This window comes from Balearica regulorum, chromosome 17 (genome assembly GCF_011004875.1).
Source record: "Balearica regulorum gibbericeps isolate bBalReg1 chromosome 17, bBalReg1.pri, whole genome shotgun sequence".
Taxonomy (NCBI): Eukaryota; Metazoa; Chordata; class Aves; order Gruiformes; family Gruidae; genus Balearica; species Balearica regulorum.
In genome coordinates this window covers 14,662,810-14,681,524 of record NC_046200.1, presented here as the reverse complement: position 1 = coordinate 14,681,524, position 18,715 = coordinate 14,662,810, and the positions used below count along the sequence as shown (strand labels likewise).

The window sequence follows — 18,715 nt, the reverse complement described above, 5'->3', positions numbered from 1 at the left end:
CTCAGCCCAGGCATCAGTCTCGTGATCAATCAGGCATCAGTCTCTCTCCGCTTCAGAAAAGCGGAGCAATCCTCTGTCTGGCAGAGTAAGAACAGGTTAGGTCTGGAGCCTCATCTGCTTTTGTCATCCTTGTGGCCTCTGTTGCTTTCCCTCCTGGGTTTGCTCATCAGCAAAAGTGCTTGTTCTGAAACAGGAGCTTCTTCCGCTGTGTGCTGGCTCTTCTTCAGTTGGTCCTTCAGGCTGTGATGCTGGATTTGTACTATTGCTGCTAGTCCCTGAGCTGCAGCTGTGACACAGAACCACCAAAACGGAGGGTGAGAATCTGCACAGCTCTGCTGAAGGCAGTGCCGACTTTAAAAAACTTTGCAGATTGATTAGACAGGGACACAAGCTATGGGATTTGTGAAGGAAGGCTACGTCAAAACTCGATTCGAGCCCACATCTACTTTGCAGAGTTGCAAGCCTTTAAGCGGTGCCAAATATCAGCAGGTTTTGCCATGATGCTCTGGTGTAGGATCGATTCTCCCCTTGAAACCTGCAGCAACACCGTTGCGGTTGCAGTGACTGAATTACACCCTACTATAAGGTCTGATATCTAGAAGAAACATCTCTGCTTTCCAGGGCCACCATGGATCTCGCTGTCCCACGATATGCTGGCAGACGTTGATTGCTCTTCACGTTTTTCAGTGCTTGGGGTGAATAAGGGTCACAGTCGAAATGCTAGACATTATCTGTGAAAACACGTGCAAATATAAGCACTTGCAGCCAGCTCTTCTCGTTAGAAGCTCGCTGCTGGCTGAGGCTCTTCCTTATGTTGGCATGTAACTCCAGATGAGCACCCCCTGACGCAGAGTATCAAGGGAGGGCTGGAGATTCAGCGCTGAGGCTGAACTAATCCAACTATACATAATTCAGCAGCCCTCCCACTTGCATAATTTGTCCGTCTTTATTCCTATGATCTTCCAGCATTGATATCAAAGGAGATGTGCCTTTGGCTTGCTCAGAGGAACGCTCGGCTATTAGCTCTGTCTCACAGTGCTCGTATTAGTGAGGCAGAGCTTGGCATGTGCAAAACTTGAGCAGGTGATGTTCCTTAAAACGAAACATCTAATACATTTTAGAGAGGTAAGTCTTCCACTGGGAAACCTGAATACTACATTCTCCTAAGTCACGTCTACCTCTGTTTTTAACTCATCTTCTGCAGGTTTGGCTGTCCTGTAAACAAGGATGACTTCTCAATCACATTAAGAGTTGGTTGCTCCGTTGCAGGATCCCAAATGCTGCCAAATATTTGGATCATATACCTTGTCTCGCTATATTATCACTAAGCTTTAAGCACAGGCATCCACTAATACAAGATGATGATGCTTGTTGTGACCTTTTTTCTGTACCTCGTTGATGAATACTAACCTTGTGCCTGGTCTTCACTGTTGTCCAGCCACCACCATCTGGGCGGCAGTCCCCAACTAAGAACACAGTGAATGGAAGTCCTTCCAAATGCCCGCGGTTTGTCAAAATCAAGAACTGGGAGACAGGCTCAGTGCTTCACGACACTTTGCACCTCAAGACGGCGATGGTGAGTAGAGTTGATAGGACTGGCCAAGAGTTGTTTGAGCATAATTGAGTGGATCATAATGTTTCCAAGATGCCTTTACCTGGAAATGCAGAACTGGATGAATTCAGGCCAGTCGTCTTATCTCTGGTGGTGTTTGAATTTCAAACCTCTGCCTCAATAAGCTAAGTGAGAGGGAAACCCATCTGGGATAAATTGGGAAAAGCATATGACTTTATGCCGAGCTGGGGCAAGAATCTAGTGAGCCCCAAATGTCCGTACCGGGTGGGACAAGAGATGACTGCACATGCTTGAGCTGTTTTACATAGTGTTACTGATAGATATGAAAACAAAGAAGCTGGAGCTGTCCCCGCTTGTCAAAGATGCCACCAACTTCTGCATAGCTAATTGTTGACTTCCTCCAGCCCAGCTCATGTAACCAAAAGTGCTGCAGTGGCCCAAGACACACTTGTCTCCTTGTGTCTCGTCAGGCCACTGCGTGCACCGAGCAGATCTGCATGGGCTCAGTAATGACCCCTAGCCAGCACGTCCGCAAGTCAGAAGATACCAGGACAAAAGAGGAGGTGCTCCTCTTGGCTAAGGACTTCATTGACCAGTACTATTCTTCCATAAAGAGGTAAGTATTGGCTGGAGAAGGTGACAGACCCTGGCTTCTGCTTATGCTGGGATGTCACCTATGATCTGATATTTCACACTTGTGAGTCAAAGCAGGGTGATACTGTGGCGCTCCACATTCAGCTGCTTCTTCAGGGAGTTTCATTCCTAGCATGTGTTGTGTGCCTCTGTGCAAATTACTGACCTCTCCCATTTGCACGTGGTGCAAAGCACACGTGTGTGCGTATGTGCGCACATGTGCTTCAGAAAGAAAGAAGTGTTGCCCAGGTGAAGAGCAGCAGGATTCCCTGCCCTCCACCTGGGCTGGTGACTGCCATCTCCACCGTTCCCCACACGTGCAGATCTGGCTCCAAGGCCCACATGGAAAGGCTGGAGGAAGTGACCAAGGAGATTGAAGGCACTGATACCTACCAGCTGCGGGACACAGAGCTGATCTACGGAGCCAAGCATGCCTGGAGAAATGCAGCCCGCTGCGTGGGCAGGATTCAGTGGTCCAAGCTGCAGGTGAGCACCATCTCCACTGCAGACAGCTGGCAGGTTGCATGTGAAAGGATGCACCGGAGTTTTGGAGAGGCAAAACTTGCTCTTCAGATACCTGGAGAAGCACAGCACAGGCAGTTGCGGGTGTTCAGCACACAGCAGCTAACACTCGCCTTGACAGCTTTGGGGATGCACAGGCTGGGAAGTCAGCAGGAGCTGGAAAAGCATCTGTGGGGTAGGTGTAGCTGAGGTGTCTGTCTGAAACGGGGCCAACTGGAAGCTGGCGCTCTAGAGAAGATTTTCCAAAATCAGATATTACTCCACTATCTTACATGCTGCTTCCAAAACTATTGCTCTGCCTGGAGAAAGGCAGCAGGACACACTCATCTTTGGTACAGAGCTACTCTGGCAGGAGAAGATTTGGCTCAGTGCCCTTTTGACTAGCTGGAAGCGTAGGGTAGGATCTGAATTAGTGATCTCTAGTGGAATCCCTTGGTACAGAGATGATGTCTCTCTCTGTAACCTGGAGCACAGCTCAAGGGCTGCTGAACAATTCTTGTGGCTGCTTCACACAGGGTATGGGCACTGCCTGGGGCCAGGAAGCTGGGCCCCCTTCACTCCCAGCTCAGCCTTTAGCTCTTCTCTTCCACCGTTTCTTTTGGCATATCTGAACCTTGGGGGGAGCCATTTCTGCAAGAAGTTGTCTTCAGGCCTCCTGTTGACCCTTTTTCCTGGTTTCTTCATCCTTTTGTAGATACCCCATCCCTGGAAACATTCAAGGTCAGGTTGGGCCAGGGCTCTGAGCAACCTGATCAAGTTGAAGATGTCCTTGCTCATTGCAGGAAGGTGGACTAGATGACCTTTAAAGGTCCCTTCCAACCCAAACCATTCTTTGAGTCTATGATTCCCCATCCTCTCAGTGTCCCTCAGACCTGACTGACACCTGCCCTATTTCAGCTTTGAGTCTTGATCTACAAGAGACAACAAGCAGAACCCAAAACTGTTGGTGGGTAAGCCAGGAACAGCAGCAGGTTGGGAGCACTGGATTGAGGAGGTTTTTGCCTGAGCAGCAGATGACTCACCTCTCCAAAGCAGAAGGGGCAGCTGGATTAGACATGCACATGTTGTAAAGGCAGGGAACACTTAATTATGGAGCTTTAGATACCTAACAAGTCACAGTGGCCTCTAGGGCTTTGCCTGTGCTGTGTTTCTTCTGCTTGGCTCTGCCCTAGGAGTTAGAGCATCCTGTAGCATCACCACAATTGCTTTCACTGTTGCAGGTGTTTGATGCCCGGGACTGCACCACAGCCCATGGGATGTTCAATTATATCTGCAACCACATCAAATACGCCACCAACAAAGGGAACCTCAGGTGAGCCATCAGGGAGTCACCAGGATTTATATCTGAAAGCCTCTGGATGTGTGTTAACCTAGCTCTGGGCCCTGCTGATATTGTCTCCTTTAGCAGCCACTGCACAACAGGATGGTTGTAGCCAGTACCTGTCCTGGGGAGCGTTAGAGGGACCTGATATGGGGGGAAGGTGTCCTACTGGTCCAAGTATATCTCTTCTTTGTGGGACCTCAAAGGGCAGATTTTCCAATTATTTCTCCTTTCCTATATTCCGCATCAAATGCAGAGCACAGACTGCTCTTCAGATCTGTCTGAAACCCCATGTTGGCAGCCAGCTTCTGTCTGGAACTGAATTGTTGGAAACACCCTGAATTCCTGGCCATGTAGACCTGGCCATGACTTCTTCTGGTGAAGAAAATATAATAAATATTTGGGGCTTGTCCAAGGCACAAGCAGAGGTGGTGCACAGGGTGGTGGCAGACATGCGCAGCGCCTTTCCCCCCACAACACTTTGCCGTTCCTCTGATGACCCCTGTCCTGTGCCCTTGGAATGTCCTCAACATTCACCAGCCAGCACCTCTTCCTTCCAGATCTGCTATTACCATCTTCCCGCAGCGGACGGACAGCAAGCATGACTTTCGCATCTGGAACGCCCAGCTCATCCGCTATGCTGGGTACAAGCAGCCTGACGGCACTATCCTGGGAGATCCCGCAAACGTGGAGCTGACGGAGGTACCGGCTGAAGCCATCCTTCCTGGGCACCATGGGCAATGGGCTGGTGGGGGCAGGCAGAAGCTCTGACCATCTCAGGAGTGAGGAACATGCTGGGTCAAGCAGGGTTTATCGCACCCACTGCAGTGCCACGAAGTGAAGCTGGTTTTCTCTCACCCTCAGATATTTTCCCAGGGATAAAACTGTTTCCACGCATGCAGGAGTTGGCCATAGCTGCACTGACTCTTACCTCATTTTGCTTTGGCTGAGAAGGGGTCACTGAGTGGTGCTGAGGGAACTGTTGCAGGCAGACATGTGTACCCACTGCTGACCTGGGCCAGTGGGAATCAGAAATGAGATTTGCCTTTTGCTGCTGCCTCTGGCGCTGCCCGCACAGCACGAGTAAGAGCGCAGCTCTCCCAAACTCCTCTGCTTTTCTCACCCAATTTCTCCTTCACCATTGTGGGCACAAATAGGGTAAGCAGCTTCTTCAGAACGGTGATCCTACCCAAGGATCTAGTTCTAGGCTCATTTTAATCCCAAATCCCCCTTACATGGCCATGAGTTGATTGTGACAGGCAACCCCATGTCGTAGCTCCCTAGGATGGAGGTTATTACTCAACCATAAGGGCTGAGCAGAGATGCTGTTAGGAGACATTGCTCAGTGCCATGCAACTCCCTGCCCATAATGCTTGAAGAGCAGGTGGTCTGCTGGGACTTCTAAACCCCACCTTTGTCTTGCCTGTAGATCTGCATTCAGCAAGGGTGGAAGGCACCGCACGGGCGCTTCGATATCCTGCCTCTGCTCCTCCAAGCCAACGGCAACGATCCGGAGCTCTTTGAAATCCCCCCAGAACTTGTGCTGGAAGTGCCCATCCGGCATCCCAAGTAAGTCAGAGTAAGCCCTGAAACTGCTGGAGGGGATCAGCAGGACTCAACTCCTCTGGTTTCACCCTAAGCCACCTCGTGTGCTTGGCCTTTCCTTGCCGTGGCTTGGGTGCTTTACCCAAGACCCTCTTCTAGGTCTTCCCTCCACTCTGATGTAAAGCCGGCAGATCCTGGAGGTGGAAAGCAAGTTGTGTCCTTGTATCAGGGCTGGTTTCCCTTTTCTTGAAGTCTCCCAGGACTTAGGCACTCTGTAACGCTCCTGATATATCACTCTGTCCCTATTAAACAGCTCCTAAGGGAGATATTGCCTCCAGGAACTGTTCTGCTCACATGTCCTTCAGCTTGGTGGCCAGTAGCAAAGCAACTTCCGCTGTTCCCCTGCCTGCACTGGGCAGGGGAGGTCTAGTCGATTGCCTAACCCTGTTGTCTCCTGGCAGGTTTGAATGGTTTAAGGACCTGGGCCTGAAGTGGTATGGTTTGCCAGCTGTTTCCAACATGCTCCTTGAGATCGGTGGCTTGGAGTTTTCGGCCTGTCCCTTCAGCGGCTGGTACATGGGCACAGAGATTGGGGTCCGCGACTATTGTGACAACTCTCGCTACAACATACTGGAGGTAATTCCCCCTCCTTGAGGAGGTGAGGTGCTCCTGGGGTGCAGTGGGTGTGTGAAATTACTGGGGAGCAGGAAGGACACTGGGAGAGTGTTGCCTTCAGTCGGAGAGTACAGGACATCCAAGTCTCTCTTAGATAGGGCCATTACGTTCTCCCAGAGCCACATGACCAAGGGTGTGATGGGCTGGCAAGGTTTTATGTGTCCTATGGGGCCAGCTGGTATCTGGCAGAGCGAGTGTGATGCCTATTGAGCTCCCCATAGACTCCTCAAAGCATCTTATGGATCAGCAGGCACCTGGCCATGTGCTTGATTGAGGTCAAGTGCTAAGACCTTGCTAAGCTAAGGCGGAGAGGGTGCTGAGACACTTGGCGACTCCTCAGGGACATGCCTGCCTATAGGGACCCTCCAGCTGCCCCTCTGGAGTCTTCTACCATGGCTCGGGGGCTCCTCACACAGAGTCAGAGACAAAGCCAAGCCACGGGGAGCTGCTGGTGCAGGGGATCTGCACACATCAAGGGTGGCTCCTTCGCTCTTCCAAGGGGCACGCTGTGTTACTTGGAGGGGCTGCATCCCTCCCCATGTTTGTGCACACACCTGTCTGTGATAGTGTCTGGGGGAAGGACTCCGGGTAGAAGAAATGGACTAAGAAAGAACAGAGTTTGGGAGCAGCAGGGGTTCTGGCAGGGGAAGGGGTGCTGGGTCTGTTCCACGCAGCACATGGATCACCACCATCTCCTGCTGTCCCGTGGACCCGCCCATCTCCTCTCCTCTCACAAAGAGCGACTGCTCTTGATGGCCCTTTTCAGCAGCATTTAATCATCTTCCTGTGCCCAGGGGAGGAAGGGAGGCGAGCGGCCTTGCTCCCGTCATGGAGAGGAAAAGGCAGGATCACGTCTTCTCAGCAGAAGGCAAAATGTCAGCCCTTCATTGCAAGTGTGCTGCCTTGCCCTGTGTGGACCTTGTGTCAGCCTGGGTCCCTCTGCTGGGTTCCTCTCCTCAAGCAGAGATCTTCAGTCCTTGGTTCTCGGCCATTAAAAGTGTTCACCACCTACCATGTTTTGTTACAGCAAGTGGCCAAGAAAATGAATCTGGATATGAGGAAAACCTCCTCGCTGTGGAAGGACCAGGCCCTGGTGGAGATCAACATTGCTGTGCTGTACAGTTTCCAGGTACCTGAGTAACAGGACTCTGTTGTGTCTGGGTCAGGCTTGAGGGACACGAGTATTGGATGGGACAAGGATGGAGACATCTGCCCAAGGACAACGGCAGCAGCTGATACACTCAGCTGAAATTGTGCTGTGCCTTCCTAGTTTTGGGCTGTTCCAGGACTCTTCAGTGAAATTTAGTAATCTCTGTGCCCTGGATGTTGCAAAGACATCACGACCAGCATCTGAGCTCTGCTGGTCCAGAGGGAGTGCCCCGAGGGGGCAATATCCAGCCCTTCTGTCCCATCCATGAGGCAGGAATTGGCCCAGGTTCTCCCTCCACTTGCACTTAAAGGTTAAGTAGCAAAACTAGTCCTTGGCAACTCAACTTGAGAGCGTGGGAGTCTTTCCCAGTGCTGGATCAGAATTGGTCCTTGAGTTGTGCAATCCATGAAAGAGTTCCCCAAGGGGCTGAGCAGAGGATGGTCCATCCTGTTCATGCCGTCTTAGTCTTTGCTTGGCCCACCACAAATAACAGGAGGAACAGTCATCTCATATCACATCTATTCAGGAAGGACAAGGGCAGCTTGTCCCTGAAAAATAGCATTGCTCGTTGACTGTGCTCCTTGGCAATACCAGTGTCAGCAGCCAATGAATGTCACCTCCAAAGGTACAGTCCTGTAAGACCATGGGAGTGAGGCATAGTTGGGTCACACAGCTGCAAATGTAAAATTTTGGCTTTTGCCTTCTGGGGAGTGTTAACCCACAGTTGCTGGCTCTGCTCTCCTCTCTCCAACAGAGCGACAAGGTGACCATTGTGGATCACCACTCAGCCACTGAATCCTTTATCAAGCATATGGAGAACGAGTACCGATGCCGTGGAGGCTGTCCTGCTGACTGGGTGTGGATTGTCCCGCCAATGTCCGGCAGCATTACCCCAGTTTTCCATCAGGAAATGCTCAACTACCGTCTCACACCTTCCTTTGAGTACCAGGTACTGTCCACACCCCACCTTCCACCAGTGCTGCATGCCCAAAGCATGGCCAAGAGCAGGATAGGAGCTGGAGCTCAGAAACTGGGAGATGCAGGAAGGAGACGGACACCACCTAATACCTTCAACAAGCTGCCCCTTGAGGCAGTGACATTCGTGAACAAGTCTAATTGATGATTCCCCCTAATCTGGTGTAATAACCTCCTGGATGTTACACCTTTTCCTAGGCCAATGGCTTTTTGCCCCTCCATGGGAACATGGGACACCTGAGGCCCCAACTTTTACCCTTGGAAGCAGAACTAAGCTGAGCTCCTCCCTTTGGAAGTGCCTAATTTTGCACTTTGCTGGGTAGGTGAGGAAATGACCTGGTAGTCACCGTATCCCTCTTCTCTCCAGCCTGCAGGTTTGAGTGGATGGCTGCTGCCAGCTTGGGGATCCATCAGTTTGATGGGGGTGGGGGGTCCTGCCCAGCAGGCCAAGCAGCAGGCTGAAATGCTGGTGCCGGAGTATTTAACACTTCAGACCATGAGAAAAAGGGCCCTAAGCAAACACACCCTCATTAGCCAACCATCCCTGCTCCTGTGGTTTTCACACAATGTGACCTTTAGTCAAGAGCCCTTAAGGAACAATCACAAACCAGGAGCAGTCTGTTCGTTTCTATAACCAATCCACCAGGAACCCCGATGGTTCCTGGCCCTGATTACAGACAGCCGCCTGCGAGGACACTGAATTAGCTTCTGTGTGCTTGTTCCTTGCTTCAGCTGCCTCCCCTTCCCAAAGGGCCTCTTAGGGAAAAAAAAACCCTGTGGGCTGTGGAGGAGGAAAGATGTGTTGCAATCACCTCTCCCCTTCTGGCGTTGCCTGCCTTCTTTTTGGTCATGGTCTATTAAAGCCCATCTCAGAGGTGAGAAGGCAGTTGGCCAGATGCTTGTTAAGAGCCAGCAAGGTTTTATTATACTGTAATTTTTCTGTGCATACTCCATTGCCCAACTGCCCCAAGAAACCCACGAGGCTCCAAGGACCAGGGACCTATATACATGAGATCAAGAGCTGTGAAGAGGTCGGGTGGCCCTCCCCATCCTGACTAGAGGAATTGCCGTGGATACAGCATTTCTCAAAGCTCTGAGCACTGCCCATAAGCTGCTGCTGCTCTTCTCTCTCCTAGCCGGACCCCTGGAACACCCACGTCTGGAAAGGGGTCAATGGGACGCCTACCAAGAAGAGGGCCATTGGCTTTAAGAAGTTAGCAAAGTAAGTACCAGTGGGCTCTGAAAAGCCCTGGAGTGCTTCGAGCTGGTCCTGATTTTGGGCAGCTCAGTTTGCTGTGCTGTTTGATAGTGCTACCTATGGATGTGTGCAAACTGATGGGTTGTGAGCCTGGGTCTTAGGCCACTTGAAGGCTTCTGCTGCCAAGAGGGACATTTGGAGAAACAAGCAGTCCTTTGAACACCCCATTAGACCACGAAAAGGTGTGTGACCAGGTGAATATCAGCTGTTGCATATAGTCTCTTCTCCCAAGCTGGTTCATTCTCCAGTAAGGTAGTCTTCAATGCTCAGGAATGGCTTTCTCACTCCTTGGGGGTATATTGCCTGTTTCTCCTTTCACAGCCTCCTGGGACAGAGAGATCACCCATCACTGTTCAGGGCCATGCTGGCACAAGCGAGATGAAACTCGTCCATATTTCTCTTTTTCTCACTGATTCTTTAGCTACTTGAGGAGCACTTGTCTCCAGTGCGTGTCTAAACCTCCAAACACCTCTTTGCAAAGAGGGGGGAGACAGGAACGAGGAATCTCCCTACAGACAGCAGATGGATCAGGGCTGAGCTGAGGTTTGCACAGTTGACCCCTAGTAATGGACCACGTGAGTCCTTCTCCCCTGCCAAAGCTCCTAGTCAGCAGGGGTGTAGGAATGAAGCGTAATTTGGACCCTTTGGCTCATCCTGGCCTGAATGCCTCCCCCGTGGGCCATTGGCAGAGAGAGGTTCTTGTAGGAGCTGCTGGCTATGTGGCAGCAGAGCCCTGGACCAAGACTGGGGAGGGCTGGGTCTGCCCCAGTATCTGTGGCCAGGCTGCCAGGTGGCCTTGTGCTGTTCACAGCATCTCACCACGCTTCACTTTCCCTGAGTCTCTACTATCAGTTTGTTCCCACTCTTCAGCTGTCACCTTCTGTAAGCTATTTTCCATGGCGCATCCATAAACATGATCAGCAGCTGATGGATGTGGTCCTTAGGCTGACACTGGTGCCTGGGTCTGGGCTGCAGCCCGGGGCTGGTGGAGAGCGCAGGAAGATTAATTGAGCCATTGAGTTAGAAGAAACAATGCTTTTATTTGTGTGTGTGCGATTGATAAACGATTTTATAAAAATGTGAGCGTGGCAGGTAATTTAAAAAAAAAAAATCTCTCCATTGTTCCTGATGTAGGGGGGAGGAATTATTTTTGTAATTCACCATTAATCCTGCCTGGATCTGAGCTAATGAGCTGAACAAGTGGCGGACGGAGCCCAGCAGTCCTGAGTGTCGCACTTGGCACCGGTCGCAGCATGATCTTGATGCCTGTTCAGACAGGCTGTGCTGGTTCTGGCCAAACCAGAGCCTTCAAACCTGCAGTCCCTGCCCATCCTGCCCCTTCCCTCCCCTGCAGCCAGCGTAAGCCATGGGGACAGGGGACACTACCGTTGTGGGAAAGCAAAGGGGCAACTTTAATATGCAGAACTACGCCGAGGGGTAACTGCATAGCAGCAAATATAAATGCTCTTGAGGCTGACTTCAACGTGGAGGCGAGCTGCCTGGAGGAGGCAGGACATACCAGCCTGGTGGGGTTTCTACCTCTTCTTTCCTCCCTTTTTTTTCTTTCCCAACTGATTTGCCAAACTTAGAGCATGGGGGATGCTGGGCTTCTCTTCTCCTGCCGGTATAACCAGTCTAGCTGCAATCCCTATTCCCCATAGCTCGTCTGAAGGGGGTGCAGGAGTCCTGCTGAACTTGATCACCCGGGGCAGGGGCTGATGACCCTGTCGAAGTCAATCACGCAGCCCTTATGCTTGCAAAGGCCACAGAGATGCTTTGTGGTCTCTCAGCCTCCCCGAAAACTGCCCCTTTCTTATTGCAACACAGCAGGCTAAATCCAGTCCTGCCTTTCTGGTGGCCAAGTTTAAAGGCTTATTGGTCCATTTAGAAAAGGTGACGATATTCTGCACTTAGGAAAAATAATGTTGATGTCCAAATTCTGTGATTATGAATGGTCCTAAAATAATAATAATCCCTTGTCCCCCATCGCTCTGCTCCCACTGACACCAACCCATCCACCAGCGTTAGCGTAGACAAGGAGCCAGCGTTTCCAGTGCTGTATCACCTTGGCCAGGATTAGAGAGGCCGGTGACCTCTCAGGGCCCCTCTGCTCTGCTGTCAGAGCTGAGCCGGTGGGGAAAACTGGAGCAAATGCATCCTGTCATGATTGCAGCCACAGGAGGCAGCCGGCTAGACGCAGCCCTGCAAACACTCAAATAAATGTGCAACCTCTCAGCCTCAGGAGGGCTGTTCCTCTGAGTAAAGTTCATAGCGTCGCTGGAGTGCAGATCAAAGGGATTACAGACAGCCCCGTCTGACCTTCTCAGTGTCTTGGGGCTTTGTGTGTGATGTGTGGGGCCCGGGTGCTCCTGCTTGGCTAGGACACGTCCTGCAGAAAGGCAGCCAGGTAGGATTTAAAGACACAAAGAGATGGAGAAGTGACTGTTCCTCCTGTAGCTTGGGCTCTGGTTGGTCTCCAGCTTTTCCTTTGAGGTTATCTGGTTGCTGCTTTCAGTGACTGCTGCCTCTGATTCTTCTGCTTCTCTGTCCCTGCAGAAAGACCACCTCCACACCTGGTTTAGCATTTTCCTTCTTATACTCATGCAGGTATTTCAGCTCTGTGTTCAAGCTGCTCCATCCAGTCTTCCTCTCTGACAAGTCAAGATGAACACGCTTTTCCATAGCTTCCTTTTTTGGCATATAACAACAAAAAAAGCGATGCTGCAAGTTTTTAAGGCAGGCTGTTCATTTAATAATAAATAAAATGGTGTGAATAGTCTGGGCTAGAGGCACTGGCAAGGAAGCAAGCTCTCTTACCAGGATTTATTCTTGCTTCCTAGGGCCGTGAAGTTCTCAGCCAAGCTGATGGGACAGGCCATGGCCAAGAGGGTCAAAGCAACCATCCTGTATGCCACTGAAACAGGGAAGTCGCAGGTCTATGCAAAAACTCTGTGTGAAATCTTCAAGCACGCTTTCGATGCCAAGGTATTGTACTAGTTCCTGGGCCCTGCAAGATTATGTGTGTATGTGGGTATGTGGAGCTTCCCAGCTGCCAAAGGTCTTCAGAAGCTCCTAGGATGTGACCTTGTGGGTCTGGACTGAGGCCTGCACATGAATAGCATTTCCAGCTAATGCTCCTGCAGGCATTGGGGCATACATTTGTCTTCTGCCTCTCAGGTGGTAGCCCTGTGGTTTGTCCATGTCCCTTGAGGCTCTTGTTCTCATCTTGCCTATGTGGAGATCTCTGACAGTGCACCGCCATGGAGTCAGCAAGACAATGCTGCTCTCATCCCCCGGTGGACTGGGGTCCATCCCAGGAGACTGGCTGGTGGTAGAGCTCCCCATCGAGGGCCTCTTGCTAATGTTTCTGTTGCTCCCAGGTGATGTCCATGGACGAGTATGATATCGTGCACCTAGAGCATGAAACCATGGTCCTGGTGGTCACAAGCACATTTGGCAATGGAGACCCACCTGAGAATGGAGAGGTAGGACAGAGCACAGGGATGGGTGACTACGGCAGGGACACGGGCAGAAGAGAGATGGTGGGGAACAGGGAAGATATTGTCCTTTTTTTGCTCAGCCTGAGCTGGAATGGCCCAAACCAGGTTGAGGTTCTGTGTGATACCTGGTGCTGTGCTTCCTGCCTCCAGCCTGCTCTGAAATAGGGATGTCTACTTATTCCCTGCTGTGAGACAAGTAACTACTCTGTTGCTAAATTCATCCTGTACCACTGATGTCAGCGTCATGCAAAAGGGGCCAGCCCCTTGGCTGGGGAGCTACGACCTCATCCAGCCCTGTACACCAGCATTGCAGGCTGCTGGGGACAGCAAGCAGAGAGCAGAGTCGCAGTCCAGGCTTTGGTCACGGCTTCGTTTCCTGCCAAGACTGGCAAAACTGACGGTCTTTTTGTATTTCTTCCCTGTAGAAATTTGGCTGTGCATTAATGGAGATGAAGAATCCCAACTCCAACCTGGAGGAGAGGAAGTAAGAGCACCCCAAACCCCTACCTTCCCACTCACAACCCCAGCGAGCAGGCAGCCCCGCAGTGTGCTTCTTTGCTTTCCACCTCTCAGAAGGACGTGTGAAATCCTCATGCAGGTTTCAAGTTTGCAAAGGTCCAAGGGATGGGACCTGCCTGGAGAACCAAGGGATGGAGCGGGTAGAGGTCCCAGGGAGGACAAAAGCACTGAGTGCCTGTGGACTCCAGCTTGTGATTCTCTGAAAAGAAAGCTTCTCTCTTCAGCTATAAGAGGCAGGCATCTATGAAAAAAAACCCCAACAAATAAAAGCAGGAATTCCCTCAAAATCATCAAATCTCAGAGCTGGAGCTGTCCAGGAGACACCAAAATAATAAGACTTGGAGGTAGAAGGGAGTTCCCAGCTATGTGGAGGTAGACGGGGGAGGGCTTGAGAACCAGATTTAACTTCTTGCATCATGTGAAAATATTTCTAGGGGAAAATAAGAGCTGTTATAAATTCTGGTTGTGATGTTTGTAACAGTGAGTCTGGAACTGGTACCTTGAGACAGGGTCTGGAGTTTATAGAAAATCCTCCATTGATGGAAGATGAGCCTCGAGCATCTCGCTGCATGTCCCAGAGGCTGGAAAGCGAGGGCAGCCGGCAAAGTGCTAATCATTTGGGACCTCCTCTTATTTTAGCTATTAAGTACAATATATTTTGCTTAACTGGGACACTGCTCTGCTCTGGAGTCTCTCCTGAGTTAACACAACGATGCTCACAACTGGCAAAAGGCTGCTTCTTAATTAAGGCAGAATTAGCACTGGCCAGTGATGCAGCGCAATTTAACCGCCCTGACTTTCTGCTTGAGCAGAGCAGTGCTGGTGGGGCTGCAGAGTGGTGACAAACACCGCCGGGCAGGGACCGATTTGTACCTCTCGGCTGCTGGCGATGCAGTGGTCTCCTTGCTGCGCAGCCGAGTCATCCGATGGATCCCCGCAGGGCTCGCGAGCCGAAAACCCATTAGGTTTCCAATTGCCTCGTGCCTTAATGGGGACAGCTGACAAAACGGGACGTGCAGGCTGCCCTGGAGGTGTCTGCGTGGAGAAGGGGCATTTTGCGCGATGTTCTCGCCCCGAGGATCTTCATTTTTTGGGGCTGGGTTGGTGCAAGATTGGGTTGGGTGCGGAGGTGCCACCCATGGCAAGCCAGGCAGATTTGAGGAGGACTAAAGGACCTGAGCTCAGTGCTGGCTGTCCCAGACACCTCTAAATGTAATTTAGGGTTTCTAAGAGCCAGGACAGCCCCTGGCTTGGTTACCTGACAGCAAAAGTAGTCAGAGCTCTGGAAACAGTGACCTGTGAGGACAGATGAAAAGGGTGAGAGCTGTTTTATCTGAAGAAGAGGAGACAGAAATACAGTGCGGTAGCAGACTTCACATATGGAAGAGGTGACTGCGGAGGCGGAGGGAATAAATTACTCCCCGTGCCCCCCCCCAGGACAGGCTAAGAGGTCATGGCTCTGGATGGTAGGAAGAGATGCTGACGTTAAGCATGAAAAAAAGCTTTTGCAATGAGAAAAGGTGTCCTGGAGGAGACCATCTAGGGAAGAGGGGTAGAGTCGGCCTGGCATCTGTAGGAAAGGTCTGGAGAGAGCAGCTCCTGCCCGTGCACCCCACGGGCTCCCAGCTCCATGTCCACCAGGGGATGCTGAGGGTGGCCGAGACCCCGCAGAGTGGGGATCGGTGGCCGCTCTAAGCCACAGTGTCTCGAGGAACCTGCCAGGGTGCTGCGGCCCTGGCTTTGTGACCACAGCCCAGAGGTTTTGCTGTGGTTGTATATTTGGTTCCTTGTGTCCTACAGCAAGGGTTTTCCAAGGGTTTTCAGAGGCATTCATAATCCTTCCATGCTTAAGGACCCGCTGTTCAAACGCAGCTCCTCTTTCAACAGTCATCCCCTGCCACAAGGACCTATTCATTTCAACAAAAGCCACTGGTGCCCCGACCTTGGGCCCAACACCCAAGTGGGGAGTTTGGGCTTCGTGCCCACCTAAATCAGTGGGCTGTGCTGCCCTGCCTTCACCGTGTAACCCGGGGGTGAGGACGTGGCCCAGGGACAGCAGAGAAAGAGGTGGCTCCATCCAGACTGAGTGAAGCAGAAGAGCATGAGAGGTCTGTGCAGAAAGGAGGAGGCTCTGGAGCAGAGGTGGAGCACAGGCCTCTACGACCCTGGCAGTTATTTTGCTCAGGGGTTGTCTCCTCTGCGTGGCGTGCAGGGTGCAGGAGGTCTGCTGTGACTCATCCACACACTACTGCTTCATTGCTCTGGCAGTATATTTAGAAACTCTTGTGTAGAGCAATTTTTGAAGATGGTTCAATTCAGAAATACTTCTGCTGTTGTCAGATTTTTTCTCCGCTCCCCTTCCCCCGCCTCATCCCCTCTTTTTTTTTTTTTTTTTTACTTCCTTTGAATGAGAAAACCTTCAAAATATGTGTTCAGACATATACCCAACCTTATGTGCAGCCAGGGAAGGAGAGGTAAAGCCAAAGGTCCTGCCAGCTCTTCACCACTGGGGACAATGTGGTGGTCAACCCACTGGGACGTGACTGGAGGACCCGATGGAGGAGAGCAGGTCCAGCTGGGGGGATGCAACATATGGGCTGTTACAGCTTACCCCCAGAAGGGAGCACGTTTCTCTGCTCTAGCCACTGATCACAGTACCTGCTCAGGAAATATTGAGCCCTGAGCTTGACCCTAGTCCAGTTTGGTCTCCTCCATAGTCTGGTCCCCTCTGGGCACACAGCCCGGTGGGAACCACACGCACATTTGTCACCACTGTTAATACTTGATGCTGTTGCTGTTCACAGGAGCTACAAGGTCCGTTTCAACAGCGTCTCCTCGTACTCGGATGCACGGAAATCCTCAAGTGATGGCCCCGACTCCAGGGACAACTTTGAAAGCACGGGGCCCCTGGCTAACGTCAGGTAAGTAGGACGGGGTGGCACGCAGCAAGGGACGGTGGTGCTGCACAAAGCCCCTTTGTCCCGTTGCAGCTCTTACCAAAAATGTGATGTATTTTCGCAACATGCAGATCCCTCAACGCTCCTTCATGCTGATGTTGGCCGTGGAGGGAGATGTTGGTGTCCCTCCCAGCTCGGTAGCCACAGCTGTGCCACCTCTCCACAGGTTCTCCGTGTTTGGGCTGGGGTCACGTGCCTACCCCCATTTCTGCGCCTTTGCCCGTGCGGTGGACACCCTCCTGGAGGAGCTGGGCGGAGAGAGGATCCTCCGCATGGGAGAAGGGGATGAGCTCTGTGGCCAGGAGGAGTCCTTCAGGACCTGGGCCAAGAAGGTCTTCAAGGTAACCCGCTTCCCTTGTGCTCCAGAGAGGAGGAGGGCGGGGAGGACACAGGGACAGAGCAAAACTGTTGGTTAGAGGTGGACTGAAACCCAGCCTCTCCTTCCCCACATTGGGACACCCGTCCATCACCCTGGCCCACAATAAAGAGGTTCTCCATATTTTGGTGGAGCTGACACTCTGGTTTGTGCTGAGTGCCAGAGGGTGAATACTATGTTGAATTCCTGTTATCCCAGATGCATGGGGGAGGAGGGCACGAGAAGACCCATGGCCGCTGGTGTAGCCCTACACCATCAAGACCACCTCCTCTGTGTGTTGGCTGAGGTGGGGTGGGAAAAGGGGTGTCGCGGGGCTCAGAAAGCCCAGGGGCAGCAGGGAGATGCCTGAGCGCTTGGTGTATGCTGCAGGCAGCGTGTGACGTTTTCTGCGTGGGGGATGACGTCAACATCGAGAAAGCAAACAACTCCCTCATCAGCAACGACCGGAGCTGGAAGAGGAGCAAGTTTCGCCTGACCTACGTGGCTGAAGCCCCGGAACTCACACAAGGTATGAAGGTCACCCTGGAGGGCTCTAGGCGTGGGGTAGGTGGAGGAAAAGACACAGTGGGCTCAAGGGGCAGGGGGTAAAGGGGCCAAATCTCCTTACTTATTCTGTGTTAAATTCCCAGCATTTCAGTCTTGCCTTTCCCCTCCATCACGTGCCGAAGGAGCAGTTTGCGATGGTCTCAGACCCCTCAGGCTGGTCTCTGTCTGTATCTGTAACAGAGATGTTGGGCTACAATCTGATGTCCCTCCTCCTGACCCCGTTTTTTGAAGCAAAGAGCTGGAAACCTGGGAGCTTTCCAAGCTCGCTTTGTCCAAATGCCACTCCGCGGAGCGTTGCGGTGCAATGGCAGGTCCAGCCCACCGACACCTGGCCCCTCAGCACGGCTCCTGCAGCTGATGATCTGCCGCACTGGCTTAGCGCAGCGCCTGAATTTGGGAAGAGCTATCAGCCAGGTGGTACTGGCAGCGAGAGGTGCGTGCCTGCACGTGAGGGCACGTCCCTGCACCTTGTGCGGGCGGTTTAGGAGTCCTCCTCAGTCACTAACAAAAGGGACTCGTGTTTGGTTCCCCCCCTGGGGTTTCTCATCCCCCAGGCTCGCTGAAGCTTTGCAGGAGATGGAGGCGGGAGGGTGGTCCAGCCCGCAGCCCGCTCGCTGCAGTTGGTGTCAGCCAGCTCCAGTCTGAAGGGCTGAACCCTCAGTGATGGCCAACAGCCCTGCAGAAGCCAGGAGCCGCCTGCCTTGGCCACGCTCTGCTGCGTTGCTTCACCGACTGTTCTCCTCCGCAGGACTGTACAGCATCCACAAAAAACGTGTCTATGCAGCCCGGCTTATCACACGCCAGAACCTGCAGAGCCCGAAGTCCAGGTAGGAGATGCAGCTGCCCTGGGAACTGCGGGAGCTGAATGCACTCGTGGTGCACCCAAGCATCCATGCACCACGTCCCACGCGTGCCACCTTTGTGCAAATCCTCACCAAGGCTGGAAGCCATGTTAACGCAGTGAAGGGTGTTTCCTTCCTTCTCATACAGTGAAATCTCTGCCGATATATAAATTAGCCTGTAAGGATGAGAAGATGGGTGGCCGCACTTGTGGAGCGGCAGGGTGCATGCAAAGACAGAATGAAATTGCTGAAGCAAGAGGTGAAACTGGTTTTCCCTTTTTAAAAGTCCCTGAGGGTGAGTCAGCAGTGAGGGAAAGCGGACG

The 18,715-nt window shown here is 52.1% G+C and overlaps 1 protein-coding gene across 1 annotated transcript in view; it reads left to right on the top strand.

Annotated features, from left to right (window-relative positions):
• Nucleotides 1–18,715, top strand: part of NOS1 (nitric oxide synthase 1) — a 51,363-nt gene that overhangs the window by 26,015 nt on the left and 6,633 nt on the right. The window contains exons 4-20 of the mRNA XM_075769534.1: nucleotides 1,439–1,576; nucleotides 2,044–2,189; nucleotides 2,530–2,692; nucleotides 3,949–4,040; nucleotides 4,610–4,751; nucleotides 5,479–5,618; nucleotides 6,056–6,230; nucleotides 7,297–7,398; nucleotides 8,174–8,368; nucleotides 9,531–9,616; nucleotides 12,493–12,637; nucleotides 13,033–13,137; nucleotides 13,578–13,636; nucleotides 16,476–16,592; nucleotides 16,795–16,969; nucleotides 17,374–17,512; nucleotides 18,299–18,377. Of these exons, the coding sequence (XP_075625649.1) occupies nucleotides 1,439–1,576; nucleotides 2,044–2,189; nucleotides 2,530–2,692; nucleotides 3,949–4,040; nucleotides 4,610–4,751; nucleotides 5,479–5,618; nucleotides 6,056–6,230; nucleotides 7,297–7,398; nucleotides 8,174–8,368; nucleotides 9,531–9,616; nucleotides 12,493–12,637; nucleotides 13,033–13,137; nucleotides 13,578–13,636; nucleotides 16,476–16,592; nucleotides 16,795–16,969; nucleotides 17,374–17,512; nucleotides 18,299–18,377 (2,198 nt within the window). The remainder of the gene's footprint in view (nucleotides 1–1,438; nucleotides 1,577–2,043; nucleotides 2,190–2,529; nucleotides 2,693–3,948; nucleotides 4,041–4,609; nucleotides 4,752–5,478; nucleotides 5,619–6,055; nucleotides 6,231–7,296; nucleotides 7,399–8,173; nucleotides 8,369–9,530; nucleotides 9,617–12,492; nucleotides 12,638–13,032; nucleotides 13,138–13,577; nucleotides 13,637–16,475; nucleotides 16,593–16,794; nucleotides 16,970–17,373; nucleotides 17,513–18,298; nucleotides 18,378–18,715) is intronic.